We start from the raw sequence: 17,901 nt of genomic DNA, 5'->3' as shown, positions 1-17,901 counted from the left end.
TCCTTTTAGTGTTTCTTGTAGGTCTTACAGGTCTGTTTGTAATTCATTCTCTTGGTTTTTGTTTATCTGGGAATATCTTAATTTCTCCTTCATTTGTGAAGGATAGTTTTGCTGGATACAGAATTCTTAGTTGACACTTTTTTTTTCTTTCAGCCTCTGAATATGTCATCCCATTGCTTTTGGCATCCATGATTTCTGATGAGATAATAGCTATTAATTTTATTGAAGATACCTTGTACATTGGGGTCCCCAACCCCCAGGCTGCGGACCTGTCAGGAACCAGGCTGCACGGCAGGAGGTGAGCAGCAGGAGAGCGAGCAAAGCTTTATCTGCCACTCCCCATCGCTCGCGTTACCGCCTGAACCATAGCTCGCATTATCGCCTGAACCATCACATTATCACCTGAACCACCACTTGCATTACCGCCTGAACCATCCCCACGCATCGCTCACATTACTGCCTGAAACATCCCTGTCCCCAGTCCATGGAAAAATTGTCTTCCATGAAACCAGTCCCTGGTGCCAAAAAGGTTGGGGACCACTGTTGTACATGATGAGTTGCTTCCATCTTGATGCTTTCAAGAGTCTCTCTTCATCTTTTTCTTTTTACAGTTTGATTATACAATGTTGAGACATGGATCTCTTTGAGTTTATACTGCTTGGAGTTCATTGAGCTTCTTTGATGTGTAGATCCATGTTTTGCAACAAATTTGGGGAGTTTGGGGCCATTATTTCTTCAAGTATCCTTTTTGTCTTTTTCTTTCCCTCCTCCTGTTCTGGAATCCCGTTGCACATATGTATGTATGCTTGATTGTGTCACACATGTCTCTGAGGCTCTGTTCATTTTTCTTCATTCTTTTTTCTTTCTGTTCCTCAACCAAATAATCTCAATTGACTCATCTTCAAGTTCACTGATTCTTTCTCCTGCCAGCTAAAATCAGTTGCTGGGCCACTCTACTGAATTTTCCATTTCAATTTTTGTACACTTCAACTCCAGAATTTCTATTTGCTTCCTTTTTTTTTAATATAAATTTATTTATTTTATTTATTTATTTTTGGCTGTGTTGGGTCTTCATTGCTGCACGCGGGCTTTCTCCAGTTACTGTGAGCAGCGGCCACTCTTTGTTGTGGTGCGCAGGCTTCTCGTTGCTGTGGCATCTCTTGTTGCAGAGCACGGGCTCTAGGTGCATGGGCTTCAGTAGTTGTGGAGCATGGGCTTAGTGGCTCCACAGCATGTGGGATCTTCCCAGACCAGTGCTTGAACCTATGTCCCCTGGACTGGCAGGCGGATTCTTAACCACTGTGCCACCAGGGAAGCCCTGTATTTGCTTCCTTTTAAAAACTCATTTCTGTCTCTGTTAATCTTTTCTATTTGATGAAACATCATTCTCATACTTTTCTTTAGTTCTTTAGAGAGTCTCCTTTAATTCTTTGAACATATATATAATACCTAATTTAAAGTATTTGTCTAATAAATCCAACATCCGGGTTTTCTCAAAGACAGTTTCTATTGACTGATGTTTTTTTTCCCTGTATATTGGCCACACATTTTTTGTTTCTTTGCAATTTTTTTGTTGAAAACTGGACATTTACAAAATATAATGTGGTAACTTTGAAAATCAGATCTCCCTTCCCCCTACTCCCCAGGGTTTTTTGTGTTGCTGGTTGTGCTCGTTGCTGCTGCTGTTTGCTTGTTCAGTGACTCTCTGGAACTAATTCCACAAAGTCTTTGTTGTGTGCAGCCACTGAAGCCCCTGCTTGCTTAGGTTAGTGTTTGAGATGAGAATTTTCTCTTTTTCAAAAGGGAAACCTAGGGGCTTCCCTGGTGGTACAGTGGTTGAGAATCTGCCTGCTAATGCAGGGGACACCGGTTCGAGCCCTGGTCTGGGAGGATCCCACATGCCGCGGAGCAACTGGGCCCGTGAGCCACAACTACTGAGCCTGCGCGTCGGGAGCCTGTGCTCCGCAACAAGAGAGGTCGCGACAGTGAGAGGCCCGCGCACCACGATGAAGAGTGGCCCCCACTTGCCGCAACTAGAGAAAGCCCTCGCACAGAAACGAAGACCCAACACAGTCAAAAATAAATAAATTAATTAATAAACTCCTACCCCCAACATCTTCTTTAAAAAAAAAAAAAAAAAAAAGGGAAACCTGGCTTTTTAAAGTTGAGCAATATTCTGCCATTATTTATTGTTTTATCCGTTCTGTCTATTACAAATCATATTTCATTCTGTTTTTACAATCTGGATGGTGTAAAAAATCAAGACCAGTTGAACTGAAAACAACTTACATTTACTTCCCAAGTTTATGTTCGTTCTTTTCTCCCTGGGGCCTATCTGGGCTGGGCTCTGAGCAAAGATTCCCCCTCGGACAAGGCTCAGGAATGAGAATAGTGTTGCTATAATGAGTAGTCTGTGAGCATCTCTACTGGTGCATGAGACCTTATCACCTTTCAGCCACTGCCTTCCTGTGATCCTTGCTTTGGGCAGGACCTCCCTAGACTTAATGACAATAACTTCCCAAAATCACTTCATGCTTTCTGTGGGTAGGGCATTGTGCAAAGCCTCTGACATACTGCAACTCATGAATGACTCACAACAATTGGGAAGTCCATTTTACAAATGAGGGAGGCCATGGTCCTGATGCTCTGTCAGAGAGCTAGTGAGTGACATGACCAGGGCTGGAGTTCAGAGCCCCAGCACTTTCCCACACAGGCCTCCTACCACATAAGTGTAAGCCAGACTCATTAGCTGGGTGGACAGGGCATATCCCTGGAGTAAGTTTTTCTTCACCTGAATTAGATATGAGGCCCCCAGCACCTAAATGCCTTGCCCCCTTTATAGGTAAACAGTAATGAAATCACCCTGCTTAAAATTACCTCCTCTATCTTCTTCCCAGTTTTATATTTCTCCTTAACTCTTATCACTATCATGCAATAAATTTTCTAATTTAATAAAACCCTGGTGGTCTAGTGGTTATGATTCAGCACTTTCACTGCTGTGACCCAGGTTCAATCCCTGGCTGGGGAACTGAGATCCTGTAAGCCGCCTGGCACAGCCAAAAAAAAAAAAAAAAATCATATTTTTTGTTTCTCCCTGCTGATTAGAATGTCATCCCCATGAGAGCAGGGATTTTTGTCTGTTTAGTTTATTGTTTTATCCCAAGTGCCTACAACAGTGCCTGGACTCAGTAGGTGCTCAATAAGGTTTGTAGAGTGAAAAAGTGAATGTTAACACCCTTCTAATGGCTTTCTATCATACTCACAATAAAAGCCACACCCTCTGTAGCCCACAAGGCCTTGCCCTCATCTCCTGCTACCATCCTCCTCACTCACCCTGCCCAGCCACAGGGGCCTCTCTGCTGGTCCTTGAGAAAGCCATGCTTATTGCTGCCTCAGTGCTTTTGCACCAGCTCTTCCCTCTGTCAGCTCCCATATACACACATGGCTTTTCCTCACCTCCTCCAGTCACTGGTCAAATGTCACCAGGGAGGCCATCCCTGATTCCCTTCCCTATCCTGTCACCCTCTTTTACTTCCTTCCCAGCAGGTATCTTAAACTGAAATGATCATCCATCCCCCCCACTGAATGTCAGCTCCACCATGGTAGGGATTTTGTCTTTATTATTATTATTATTATTATAATATATCTTTTTGGCCATGCCCTGCAGCATACGGGATCTTAATTCCCCGACCAAGGATCAAACCCGTGCACCCTGCATTGGGAGCACGGAGTCTTAACCACTGGACCGCCAGGGAAGTCCCGAAAGGGATTTTGTCTTTTCTCGCTGCTCTGTCCCCAGTGTCCCTAACAGTGCTTGGCACACAGTAGGTGCTCAACAAAAGAGCCTGGTGTGTCCCAGAGGAGCTGGACCTTACCTGTATCACTGCTGCCCCCAGAGAGCCTCCACTCAGGTTGATGCCCTGAGTCTTGGTTATTTTCAGGAGCTTAGGGAAACAGCCCTGCAGATACAAACATCAAAGCAGGCAGAACCTGGTTAGGGACTCCTGGATTCCAAGTCCCCATCAACCCCCAATAGGTGGACCACCAACATTCCTCTCAGATTCAGGGAGGAGAAAAGGACACAGCCATAAGGACCTTGGCTTTTTCTTACTTGACTGCTCCCCCAATCCCAGGATCTTCCTTGGCCTTCTCATTCCCTCACCCCACCCCAGAACATACCACTTACTCCCTAGTGTCCATTTGTGTTGATATCCAAGTGTGTTCATTAAGAATATGACCAGAGGGACTTCCTTGGTGGTCCAGTGGTTGCGAATCCGCCTTCCAGTGCAGGGGATGTGGGTTCGATCCCTGGTTGGGAACTAAGATCCCACATGCCAAGGGGCAACTAAGCCCGCGTGCTGCAGCTAAGACCCAATGCAGCCAAAAATTAAATAAATAAATAAATTTTAAAAATATATTTTTAAAAAAGAATATGATCAGATGTCCCAGGTCATTGCTAGCTGTGTGACCTTGGAGAAGTCACTACACCTCTCTGTGCCTCAGTTTCCCTAACTGTAAATGGGACCAATAGGATCTGCCTCACAAGATTTTTGTGAGGATTAAAAGAAAGAATCTACATGAAGTACACAGCAGTGGCCTGATACATATCCAGCATTCAGTAACCATTAGTTATATCTAAGTCCTCTTTACATATGAACAAGAGGGCTAACATGTATCCAGCACCTTCTCAGCCATTTTCATGTATTTTCTCACTATAATCCCATAAAGTGGGTACTAGTCTTTTCTCTGTTTTATAGGTGAAGAAACTGAAGCTCAGAAAGATTAAGAGAACAGGCACAGTGAATGAGCAGAACAGCCACCTGCAGGTGATGGGACCTTCACTTCCCTTCCTGCAGCCACTGAGATACTCCCCTTTCTTCTGGAAGCTTGAGTTGTCTTGAATTCAAAGGGCTCAGTGCCCCCTTTCATTTAATAGGCTTTTTCTAAGTGTCCACTGTGTGCTGGGCACTGAAACGGGCACTGGGAACCCAGCAATGTACAAAAGAGAAAATATTTCTGCCTTGGTGGGGCTAACAGTTGAGTGGGAAAAACAGGTAATAAAATAAGCAGGTACAGCAATGACTTTGTCAGGTGGTGATTAAGCGCTGGGCACACTAACTCAGGGTAAGGAGATGGAGTGTGATGGTGAGTGGGGGGCATCCTTTTATAGATAGGGGCTCAGGAACAGCCTCACTGAGGAAGTGACAACTGTGCACAGACTTGAAAGAGATGAGATAGGAAAACATTTAGGGGAAGAGCATTCCAGGCTGAAAGAACATGGGAATTCCCTGGAAGTCCAGTAGGTAGGACTTGGTGATTTCATTGCCGAGGGGCTTGGGTTCAGTCTTGGGTCAGGGAACTAAGATCCTGCAAGCCAAGCTGCAAGGTCAAAAAAAGAAAAAATACAGCCTACGCAAAGGCCCTGAGGCAAGCATGTGCCTGTTGTATTTGCGCAGCAGTGAGGAGGTCAGTGTGGCTAGAGTGGAATGAGTGAGGGGGTGAGTGGGAGGTTGACAGGCAGGTTGTACACGGCACAGTGGGTCACTGTGTGGTGCCACGTCCCTCTCTGAGGCCCTAGCCTGGGACTCACTCTGGCCAATTCACCCAGCAAGAGACATTCAGCGTGAAGGGATGAATTAAGAAATGACTCTGATTTCTCAAGGAAGACCCATGTGTTTATTCCCCGGCAGCAGAAGTTAGGGGTGGGGAAGCTAGGGCTTGGGTTTGAAGCCCAGCTCCACCCCTCCCTGGCTATGGGAAACCTCTCTGTGCCTCAGTCTCCTCATCTGTAAAATGGGAGAAGGGCAGTCCCCACCTCAAGGGGTGCAGTGGAGACTGAATTCACTGAATGAGTACCCAGTCATGTGGTGGCCATCACTATCTACAGAACAATCATTTCCCATCATTACTGCTGCAATTTGATTTCTCTGGGAGGCAGGCAGTGTGACCCAGGCAATGGACACAGGCGACCATGGATCAAATCCCGGCTCTACCAAAGCCATGTGACCTTGAACCACTCTCCTCCCATTCTCAGTTTCCCCATCTGTGAAATGGGGATGGTAACTCTAGGCTGTGTGGTCGAAATGAGCTGAAATTGTGGTCAAAATCGCTGGGATTCCGGCAAAAATGCAATTTTTATAAAAGTCCCCAGCCCTCGGGGTCTACCTAGACACCTAACAAAATGTCAAGTTACTTCCTGGTGGATGACATCTGCAGACACGTTGTGCCCGTCGCAGGCCACGGTCCCGATGGATTTATAGCAGCCCCTGGGGTAGGTGTGGCCAGTCATCCTTTCGAAGGATGGAAAATCTGTGTAGTCCTTCATGCCACAGCACTTTAGCTGCAGAGAAGAGAATAATCACTTGAAGACTCCCTTTCAAATTTCAAAATAATAAAAACACTAGAAATCATGGTCACCATGGCTACTGTTTAGAGTAGTCACAATTTTCCAATGCCTGTGCTAAATGCCTCCCTTTCCTCACCCCATCATGGCTTAGCACCCTCCACGGCTGTCATCTTACTTGGGAGTAAAAGCTGAACTCCTCACCATGGCCCACAAGGCCCTGCATGATCTGCCCTGTCACCTTCGGTCCTCATCTCCCTGCTCTCTCTTGAACTCACTCAGCTCCACACTGATCTCCTCTCTGTTTCTTAAACACACTTAGTAAGCATCAGCCTTGCTGCCTTTAGATGGCTGTTCCCTCTTTTTGGAATGCTGTTCTATCAGATGTCTGCACGGCTCCCTCTCTCACTTCATTCAGGTCTCTGTTCAAGTGTTCCTCCTCAGGAAGGCCGGCCCTGACCCCTCTTTCTAAGTTAGCCACCAGCCCTGTATCAGCCAGGCCAGGCTAAGTGATGCTGCATAACAAACAGCCCTTCAATTTCAGCAGTTTGTCTCACACTACATGCTCATACCAACCTGGCAGGGGAACTCCATTTATCAAAGTGTCTCAGGGACTCAGGCTTGTGAAGCAGCCATCATCCAGATGATTCCACTATTGTGGAAAAAAGAAAGAAAGGTCCAGAGGGCCCTACACTGGTAATTAAATAATTTGGCCAGGAAGTGACTCACATCACTTCTCCTCCCAGCTCATTGGACAGAACTCATCACATGATCCCCAACTAACTACAAAAAGGCTAGGACAGGCCATCCCACTGTGTGCTGAAAATAGGTGACTAATAGCACCTACAAGTAAACAAAATCCTGACTCTCTCTGACCTTTCCCTGCCTTGCTTTCTTTTTCATGGCACTTATCATCCCTGCCACCAATGTTTACTTAGAGTTTTTTTCTCCATCTCCCTACTCAAGTGTCAGCAACACAGGGCAAGAATTTTGTTTTGTGCCCTGCTTTGTCCCCAGACCCCTGAACAGTGCCCAGCACATAGTAGGTGTTCAATAAAGACTCGTGGAAGGACTGCAACCTAAAGGTCCATCAACAGAGGAATGGATAAAGAAGCTGTGGTATAGGGACTTCCCTGGTGGCACAGTGGTTAGGACTCCACACTCCCAATGCAGGGGGTCTGGTTTCGATCCCTCGTCAGGGAACTAGATCCCACATGCATGCCGCAACTAAGAGTTCGCATGCCACAACTAAGGAGCCCACGTGCTGCAACTAAGGAGCTGGCAAGCCACAACAAAGGAGCCTGCCTGCTGCAACTAAGACCCAGCGCAACCAAATAAATATTTAAAAAAATTTTAAGAAACTATACTTAAATTAAAAAAAAAATAGTGGAAGGACTATATGAATGAATGAGAAGTACTTTCTACCACCTCAAGCTTCAGAAGCCAAAACGGGGATGCAGGCAAGTCCCCTACCCATCGTGTGCCCCCTCCCAAGCCTGAACTCAACCCCATAGCAGTTCTTGGGCCCCAGACTCAGATGGAAAACACTCCTAGAAACAGGCAATGGTTTTTCCATTCCACACCCTCCCTAGCCTCAAAGATCCTTCTCAACCATCTGCCTCAAGAGCTTAGATGACACATGGAGGCCAGTCTTGCTCCTTAAACACCAAGACTCAAGATATAAGTCTCACCACGTCACACCCATGAGAATGGCTACTATCAAAAAACAAAAACAGAAAATAACAAGTGGTGATAAGGATGTGGGGAAACTGGAACCCTTGTGCCTTCATTGCTGATGGGAATGTAAAACGGTGCAGCTGCTGTGGAAAACAGTATGGAAATTCCCCCCAAAATTAAACATAGAACTATCAGATGATCCAGCAGTTCCATTTCTGGGTATATACCGAAAAGAACTGAAAACAGGGACTTGAAGAGATATCTGTACACCCATGTTCACAGCAGCATGATTCACAATAGCCAAAAGGTGGAAGCAACCCAAGTATCCATTGACAGAGGAAGGGATAAATAAAATGTGGTCCATCCATACAATGGAATATTATTCGGCCCTAAAAAGGAAGGAAATTCATGCTACAACATGAATGAAGCTTGAGGATGCTAAGTGAAATAAGCCAGACACAAAAAGACAAATACTGCATGATTCCACTTATATGAGGTCCCTAGAGGAGTCAAATTCCTAGAGAATGATAGAATGTAGGATGGTGGGTACGGGGGGCTGGGGGAAGGAGCCTTAGTGTTTAATGGGGACAGAGTTTCAGTTCTGGGGATGCAGGGTGGTGATGGTTGCACAACCATAGGAAACTGCTTAATGCCACTGAACTGGACACTTAAAAATGGTAAGATGATAAACTTATGTTATATATCTTTTACTACAATAAAAATAAATTAAACAAACAAAACAAAAGGATGTGAATCTCATCTTCTCCATGACCAGGGAATAGTCATCCGGCTCTTGTAACCTCTGTAATTCTCAGGGTCACAAAGTTGTGCTCCAAGGCCACTTCTCTAACCTCAGAGATGAAACAGGGAGCGGTGAGCACAGAAAACAGCAAGGTGCCCCATTTGGTGAGGTTTCTTGGGGACTCAGGAATGAGGTGGGGGCTTCCCTTCTGCTTCCTTCATGGCCCCTCCCCCAGCCATGGGTCTGCGCTGGAGGAGGACGAACTCAGGCTACCATCGCCCCCGAGAGAGGGACACAGGAAAGAGCGTGGGTCTCGAGCCCAGCACATCTGGTTGTAACCAAACTCACAAACGGCTTTGAATCATCTGCTCTTTTGAATCGCCCACACGCCTGCTACGCCCCCGTTATGGCTGCAACTCGATGAGGGACTTGAATATCATCTTCAGCACCTGAATTTCTCTCTGCACAAAAGGGGCAACTTTAATTTTCTATTTTTAAAATAGAGGTCTAAATTAAAACCATTTTTCCCCCAAAGAGGTGAAATAGTCACACGGCTCAAAATTCACAAATCACAGAAGGGTAAACCATGAAAAGTCTCCCTCCCACTTTTTTCTCCCAGCCGACAAGTTTCTCCCACTTCACCACCTCGACTGTTATGGTTTCCAGTGTCTCCAAAGACGTGTGCAATGTGTGTCAAAGCAAAGTATATCCTCATTATTGTCCCCCTTGCTTTATTCTATTCTCATTGTTCTGCATCCGGCTGTTCGCAACACGAGTAGCAGTGGCTCTCGGTGCCCTGCTCAAATCCCGGTGGCTTCTCTTATTTCTGTGCCGCGGAGCCCCGGCTTCCCGCTGCCAGCAACCGAGGTTCTATTTTTTTTTTTTTTTTTTTAACTTTTTGGCCGCGCCTTGCGGCATTCAAGATCTTCGTTCCCTGAGCACTAATGGAACCCGCGCTCCCTGCAGTCGAAGCTCCGAGTCTTAACCTCTGGACCCCCAGGGAAGCCCCCGGCAACCGAGGTTCTTGCAATGGCCTCTCCGCACGCATGCGCCCTGGGAGCAGCCCTTAAGCAATGACTGATGGGAGGTGTTGGATTAATACTGCAGCTCCCTATTCGCTTGGGTGGAGAAAATAGATGGCGTGCTCCTTGCTGCGTCCCCGACATCCCCCACCAGGACTGAGCCCAGTTGCACCCAGTGTCAGCTTTTTTTTTTTTTTTCGGTACGCGGGCCTCTCACTGTTGTGGCCTCTCCCGTTGCGGAGCACAGGCTCCGGACGCGCAGGCAGGCTCAGCGGCCATGGCTCACGGCCCCAGCCGCTCTGCGGCATGTGGGATCTTCCCGGACCGGGGCACGGACCGGGGCATCGGCAGGCGGACTCTCAACCACTGCGCCACCAGGGAAGCCCCACAGTGTCAGCTTTTAGGGGCTACATTCCCTTTCCTGCCTGTCCCCTGTCCCCTACAGGAGCTTCTTGGGATCACCTCTTAAATAAACGATGAGCCTTCAGATCTTTTTCTCAGGGTGAGCCTCTGGGGGGACGCAAACGGGGACAGCACTGCGTCCTGGAGAATGTACCATCTCCTGCATATAGAGCCTCCTCCTTCCTTCTTTCCAGCTGCATCAGACTCCCTTGTGTGGACTATTATGCATTATAAACTCCCCCCGCCCCAAGCATATCCTTGGATAATTCCTAGGGACCAGATGGTTGGGTCAACGTGTCCGTGCTTTTTCATTTTGATGGATATTGCTAAATAGCCCTCTATTTTGAACTCATTTCAAAACCCCAAGAAACTTCACAGCTTTTCCCATTACTCCTCCAGCAATTACTTTCCTTTCCTCCCCCAGCAGTTACTTCCCATTACTCCCCCAAATGAGAGGTGGTCCAATTCACTCCGCAGTTTCCTGAGGGGAGCCTTTGAAGGCAGGGCTGAGGTTTCCGGCTTTTCGCCCTATCTCTGGAGACTCAGTCTCCCACCAACACCGGATCCTGGCGAGCGTGGGAGCCTCCTGGGGGGAGGGGCGGGGCTTCTATTGATTCTGTTTATTTCTAATGCAGAGTGAGAGAAGCCGAGCTGTACTTACAATCGGGAAGAAGGCAGGGACCACTGTGGCGACAGTGATTTCCACGATGAGAATGATGACCATGACCGAGAAACACTGGAGGACACAGGGTGGGGAGTCGGTGGGGTGGGAGCCTGCTGGGAGTCCTTCCACCCCGTCCCCAGGCCACCGTGGCCTCTCCATTCTGAAAGAACACACGCCGGGGGGAGGGGGTGGGGGGTGTTATTTTATTTCTTCCAGGTGTCGCATTCCTGAATGTTGTCCAGGATGCTGGCAGTGGGATATTCTTAGGAGCTATCAGTAATAGCTGGAGGGACTTCCCTGGTGGCGCAGTGGTTAAGAATCCGCCTGCTAATTCAGGGGACACGGGTTCGAGCCCTGGTCCGCGAGGATCCCACGTGCCACGGAGTAACTAAGCCCGTGCACCACAACTACTGAGCCTGCGTGCCCCAAGGACTGAAGCCCACGTGCTTAGAGCCCGTGCTCTGCAACAGGAGAAGCCACCTCAGTGAGAAGCCCGCGCACCGCAACGAAGAGTAGCCCTCGCTCGCCGCAACTAGACAAAGCCCGCACAGCAACGAAGACCCGTTGCAACCAAAAAACGAATAAATAAATAAATAAATAAGTTCATTTAAAAAATAATAATAATAGCTGGAACCCCATTTCACGGCCAGCACTTTCTGAGAGTCTGAGAGGCTTAAGAGGCGACTTCCAGCGGTGTGTGCAGACAGCAGGGGCCGACGGAAAGGCAGGAGGGACAGTGCGGGGCACCAAACAGAGGCAGGAGGGAATTCCCTGGTGGTCCAGTGGTTACAACTCAGTGCTTTCACTGCCGAGGGCCCCGTTGGATCCCTGGTTGGGGCACTAAGATCCCTAAAGCCGCGCTGCAAGGTCAAGAAAAACAAAACAAAGCAAAACAAAAAACAGAGGAAGGGCCAAGAAACCTCAGAAATGCAAATTGCAGGGAGGGGTGACCAGACTGAAGGGGAGATACCTATGGGTGACAGGAGGGTGGGTGCCAGGGGAGAATGCCTCATGTTTCCAGTGAAATTCACATGCCTGGTGGGAAACAGTGGGAAATGCTGTAAGCGGGGGTGGGGGAACTTCAAGTTATCTGTCGAGGAAAAGCTGCTTCCCTCCTGAGCCTCAGTTTCCCCATCTGCACAACGGAGGGGTGGGACCAGCTCAGGGGGTTCTCAGTGGGTTCTGTGGAGCTTCTAGAGACCAGATTTGGGGGGGGGCGGTCAAAGGAAGGTCAGCTCCTGTCTCCCCTTTCATCTCTTTCTATCTATGCCTATTATTATTATCATTATCATTAAAATCTCTTTGATAATTGAGGCTTTGAGGCCCCCCCCCCAGCCGATGGCTGGGCTTATCTGGCCTTGACACAGAGAGGCAGGAAAGCACAGTGGATACACATCAGGGGTCCCCACAGTTGACCGGGAGAAACATGAAGGCAGTTGTGAGACCGCAGACATGTGGCTCCTGTATCAGATTCTGAGAATTCCTATTAATATTAGTATTTCCTGGGAATTCCCTGGCGGTCCAGTGTTTAGGAATCCGTGCTTCCACTGCTGGGGGCCTGGGTTCGATCCCTGTTCACGGAACTAAGATCTCGCAAGCCACCACTGCGTGACCAAAAATAAAAAATAATTTAAAAATAATATTTCCCGGGACTTCCCTGGTGGTTCAGTGGTTAAGACTCCGCACTCCCAATGCAGGGGGCCTGGGTTCATCCCTGGTCAGGGAACTAGATCCCACATGCATGCCACAACTTAGAGTTTGTATGCCACAACTAAGGAGCCTGCCTGCCGCAACTAAAGAGCCCACCAAAAAAAAAAGAGAGAGAGCCCACCAGCCGCAACTGAGACCCGGCGCAACCAAGTAAATATATATATATAATTTTTTAGCGGCATGCGGGCCTCTCACTGTTGTGGTCTCTCCCGTTGCGGAGCACAGGCTCCGGACGCGCAGGCTCACCGGCCATGGCTCACGGGCCCAGCCGCTCCGCGGCATGTGGGATCTTCCCGGACTGGGGCACGAACCCATGTCCCCTGCATCGGCAGGCGGACGCTCCACCACTGCGCCACCAGGGAAGCCAATAAATATTTTTTAAAAATAAAAATAATATTTTCCAACCTGTGGGTGACTGAAGCGTCCAGAGGACAGATATCCAGGCGTTGGCAAGTCCTATTGGCTCCATCTTCAGAGTCTATTCAGAATCTGCCCACTTCTCACCCACTCCTGGCCCCACCGAGTCCAGCCCCCACCATCTCCCATCTGGACCAATACAGTCCCTCCACCCTGGTCCCCCCACACTCTGTTCCCTCCATGGCCGCCAGAGGGCGCCTGTGAGCACCTGAGTCAGGGCATAATTCTGCTCTGAACCCTTCGTGGCTCCCAACGCCATCAGTTTTGGATGGACCAGACGCTGAGGGTAAAGTCGATCGGATTTGCCAGTGGGTTGGATGTGGGGTGTGAGAGAGAGTACTCTTTGATTCCTCCAAGTTAAAACATGGATAAAATAGTGTCCACATTCTACTGAAGAGAAAACGAAATCTTGCAGACACAGCACCTGTTCAATAAATCTTTGCTGAATGAAGTAATTAAGAAAGAAAACGAGGACTTCCCTGGTGGCTCAGTGGTTAAGCATCCGCCTGCCAATACAGGGAACAAGGGTTCAATCCCCAGTCCGGGAAGATTCCCACATGCCACAGAGCAACTAAGCCCGTTCACCACAACTACTGAGCCTGAGCTCTAGAGCCTGCAAGCCAGAACTACTGAAGCCCACAAGCCTAGAGCCCGTGCTCCGCAACAAGAGAAGCCACCATAATGAGAAGCCCAAGCACTGCAATGAAGAGTAGCCCCCACTCGCTGCAACTAGAGAAAGCCCACGCGCAGCAACGAAGACCCAACGCTGCCATAAATAAATAAATTTATAAAAAAGAAAAAGAAAATGAGAGATGATGGAGAGTCAGGCAGGAGTAAAGTGAGGGTGGGTGCTTTAACAGTGGGGGCTGTTTATGCTCTGGGAGATGGCTAGAGCAAGGATCTCCCTGAAACCCCCAAGCTGAAATTGCTGTAGTTTTGCAGCAACACAGTGGAGGAAGGAAAACAAAAGATGCTGGATACAGATTCAACTTTGGGTGGGATGATGAGCTCAGACAAGATTTTAAGGGAAGTGGGAATGGGGACTCTCGGAGCTGGACTCTAGGGAGACATTTGGCCAAGACTATATGTGAAAATGAGTAAGACATGCAAAATCTGTGACATGCTATTTGCATGATCATGCTTGAAATATTCATACCCCATGTATCTGAACATGTACTTGTGCTGCATGGCAATTACAATAGTGTTGTGTTAGTGGGGGATATACACATGGGCCAATGGAACAAAGCAGTATACACAGAAGAGACTGGAGCGTAATGGAAACTAGCATAGACAGAGGAGGACTGGATGGACCAGTTGGTAAGTGCAACAGTATGTCACCAAATTGGGGAAAAAAAAAAAATCAAATCAGACCCCTACCTCACACCATACACATAAAAAAACATGACAAAAGGCTAAAGAGCTAAGAGTGAGCTCACAATATCTTTTTTTTTAAACGTATAATTTCCACTTTATTGTCTTTCCAGGGAACAGTATTTCTTTAGTCTTTAAGGACTTAGCTCCTTACATGGGCTTTGGTGGAAGTCGTGGGGCAGCACCCGCAGGTCTAAATCGGGGTGGAGGTGTTCGGTCCTTCCGGGCTGCCCGAGAACGATTCCTGACTACCTTGCTGTGAACGGCACAACTCAGGCAGTAATGCAGTTTCACATACAGCTTGGGAAGCACATAGGCGTCAAAAACACTCGCTTCAGAAATGTCCCTGATGGCTGCGGCCTCTACGATGTCCGAATGACAAACTTCTTAATGGCCTTATCCTTGGGCACGCATCGGGCACAGTTGGTACAGCAAATAGGCTGCACGTGGCCATGGCCCTTTTTGGCACGACCATTATTCCTTCTTTTCTTGGTCATATTAGTCGTGGCAGGAGGACATTTTGCAATTCATATTTAAAACCTTAAAGGTTTTATGGTAAAATCTTTTACCTAGAAATTCCATTTCTAGACATTAAACCTAGGGAAAATAGTCACATATATGTCTCAAAACCAGGATGCACAGGGATGTTCATTAAGGACAAAATGTTGGAAGTAACTGAAGCAACCAATAACACAGATTGGGTAGGTAAATCATGGTACAGCCATGGGATCCTAGAGAGTTTTTTTATTTTATAAATTTTTTATTTTTTAGTTGTGTTGGGTCTTCGTTGCTGCACGCTGGCTTTCTCTAGTTGCGGTGAGCAAGGGCTACTCTTCGTTGCTGTGAGTGGGCTTCTCATTGCGATGGCTTCTCTTGTTGTGAAGCACGGGCTCTAGGTGCATGGACTTCAGTAGTTGTGGCATGCAGGCTCAGTAGTTGTGGCTCGTGGGCTCTAGAGAGCAGGCCCAGTAGTTGTGGCGCACGGGCTTAGTTGCTCCACGGCACATGGGATCTTCCCGGACCAGGGATCAAACCCGTGTCCCTTGTATTGGCAGGCAGATTCTTAACCACTGTGCCACCAGGGAAGTCTCTAGACAGTTATTTTAAATGATGCTTGTAAGACAGGGGGTGGCAAATTTTTTTGCAAAAGCACCTGATATTATGAGCTTCACAGGCCATACAGTCTAGGTTGAAATGAAACAGCCAGTGTAGTGGAAAAGCAGCTGTACAAAATCCATAAACAAATTTATTTTATTTACAAATAAATTTTACCTATCTATCTATTTACAAGACTGTACTTTGCTGACTTCTGTGGTAGGAGAATGTTTATTGATACAGAAAAATGTTTTTAAGGCCTAAATATTTTTTTAAAAAGTAGACTGTCAACAGTCACGGTCCTTGGGTATTAATCTAACGGAGTTGAAAACTCATGTTCACATAAAAACCCGCACATGGATGTTTCTAACAACTTTCTCCATAATTGCCAAAACTTGGAAGCCACCAAGATGGGCTTCAGCATATGAATGGATAAATAAACTGTGGCACATCCAGACGATGGAATACTGGCACTAAAAAGAAATGAGCTATCAAGCCAGGAAAAAACATAGAGGAAACTTACAGGCATATTGCTGAGTGAAAGGAGCCAATATGAAAAGACTACATGGTTTATGATTCCAAGTATATGACATTCTGAAAAAGGTAAAACTATGGAGACAGAAAAAGGATCAGTGGTTGCCAGGGCTTAGCGGGGAAAGAAGGCTGATGGGTGGAGCACGGAGGAGTTTTAGGGCAGTGAAACTATTCATGCGATGCTGACATGGTGGATACGCTAGTCAAAACCATGGAATGTACACCACCAGGAATTTCCTGGCCATCCAGTGGTTAGGACTCCACTCTTCCATTGCGGGGGACACGAGTTCAATTCCTGATCAGGGAACTAAGATCCCGCATGCCGTGCACCCCAGCCAAAAAAATAAATAAATAAGTACAACAAGAGTGAACCTTCGTATGAACTATAGACTTTAGGTTCTAATGATATCAGTGTAGGTTCACTATAACAAATGTACCACTCTGACGGGGAATGTTGACAGTAGGGGAGGCTGTGTGCAGGGGCAGGACTTATATGGGACATCTCTGTACCTCCTGCTCAATTTTGCTGTGAACCTAAAACTGCTCTTAAAAAAGTCTGTTTAAAAGGATGAAACACAATTTTTTAAAAGAGAAAAAAAATGAGGATTGTAAAGCATTAGCATCCCATGTTTGTTCCGCTGTTTTTAAAAGTTACATAGAAAAGTCTGGAAGGATATAATGATGATATTTATTGAGCCATGTTCTGATGACAAGCATCAGCCCTTTAAATGCATTATCTTGTTTAATTCCCATCAAAATGATACAGCCACAGGTAAAGAGTGATAGTTAATTTCCTTCTCTTTTCTGGCGGCCTTTCCTCATACTGTTTTACTATTAAAAGCAATTACTTCTTTAGCAGTGCATATTTTGGGTTACTTTTATAGTAAGAAAAAAATGGTTTGAAAACTGTAAAGGACCAAGAGAAGAACCATGCCCTCCTGCCTTCCTTAACAGCTTAGCTTTCTGCAGGATTTTCTTTAGAGCCAAGTTCTTCCGCCATGGACCCCAGGTCCCCCAGATCACACTCTTCTGCTTGATTTCAGCAGCTCTGGGTCGGTGGAGGCTACGCCTGTTCCCAGTGCGCCCTTCTCCTTGTCAGTCTGCCCTACATCCCTCCTGCTTCCCTGGGGACCACAGATCCGGATGCCAGTGAATTTGGATCAACTTATTTCTGTCTTTGAACGAGCCAGTTGTGGAGGAAGGGCTGCAAATCCCCAGGGCCCAGGTTGTGACATACTTACAGCCATAACACCGTTGAAGAAAGATAACAGTTTCTTCAAGGAATAATACGGAGTGTGCGTTTCAGCCATGTCAGCCAGACTGGGGAGCCCATTTAAGTCAGCATCTTCCTAAACCTCTGGGATACTGTTTCCAAAGATGGTAGAGGTCTGGGGTCGGGGGCACCAAAGCTGCCTTGCTCTACCCTTCTCTCTCCTGGCTGCCTGATCCTCTGCCTGGGAGGGGGTCCCAGCGGCTGCCCCTCTTCTATCACAGCCTTTATCATATCACAATCAGATGCTGGAGCAAGGTTCCCAGTGCCAGGGAAGCAGGTGCCCCAAACTGCGCCCTGCTGGTTCCTCATCCTCCATCCTCCAAATAATCCACACCAGGGGTGGAGAAGAGGCACAGTGTGCCACCCTGGTACCCCTCCAGGTGCCACCCGGGCCCTATGGGCACAGTGCTCAGCACTGGCCACTAGTGTGGTTGATGCAACCGTTAGATTGGAGGCTCCGAGTGGACAGGAGCCTGGACTGTCCTACTCATGGCTTTGTTCCCAAAGCCTTGTACACAGTGGTGCTCAGGAAACCGCTGTGGAGTGAATGAAGAGGTTCCATGAAGCAGGGATCTGGCTACAAGCCATCACGTTCCCCAAGTCCCTGCCTACATGTTAGCTCACTTAGCTCATCCTTTGGGCTCAGAGGGG

At 47.4% G+C, this 17,901-nt stretch overlaps 1 protein-coding gene, 1 non-coding gene and 2 pseudogenes across 2 annotated transcripts; 1 reads left to right on the top strand and 3 right to left on the bottom strand.

Moving 5' to 3' along the window:
* Nucleotides 1–272: 272 nt before the first annotated feature.
* LOC103087482 (tetraspanin-16) lies at nucleotides 273–6,569 on the bottom strand. The gene is made up of 4 exons (XM_007460761.1): nucleotides 6,522–6,569; nucleotides 6,194–6,340; nucleotides 3,876–3,959; nucleotides 273–284 (listed from the first exon to the last, which is right to left on the bottom strand). Exons 1-4 carry the CDS (start codon nucleotides 6,567–6,569, stop codon nucleotides 273–275), a joined length of 291 nt encoding a protein of 96 aa, XP_007460823.1.
* TRNAE-UUC (transfer RNA glutamic acid (anticodon UUC)) lies at nucleotides 2,957–3,028 on the top strand. Its single transcript has one exon. It is a non-coding gene; the product is annotated as a tRNA-Glu (tRNA).
* Nucleotides 6,570–6,950: 381 nt separating the features above from the next.
* LOC103087201 (uncharacterized) lies at nucleotides 6,951–17,287 on the bottom strand (annotated as a pseudogene).
* LOC103089368 (40S ribosomal protein S26 pseudogene) lies at nucleotides 14,499–14,845 on the bottom strand (annotated as a pseudogene).
* Nucleotides 17,288–17,901: the final 614 nt, after the last annotated feature.

The sequence above is a fragment of the Lipotes vexillifer genome, unplaced genomic scaffold, assembly GCF_000442215.2.
Source record: "Lipotes vexillifer unplaced genomic scaffold, Lipotes_vexillifer_v1.1 scaffold1011, whole genome shotgun sequence".
In the NCBI taxonomy this organism is placed as follows: Eukaryota; Metazoa; Chordata; class Mammalia; order Artiodactyla; family Lipotidae; genus Lipotes; species Lipotes vexillifer.
Note: the sequence above shows the minus strand (reverse complement) of the source record. Positions and strands in the feature narration are given on the sequence as shown.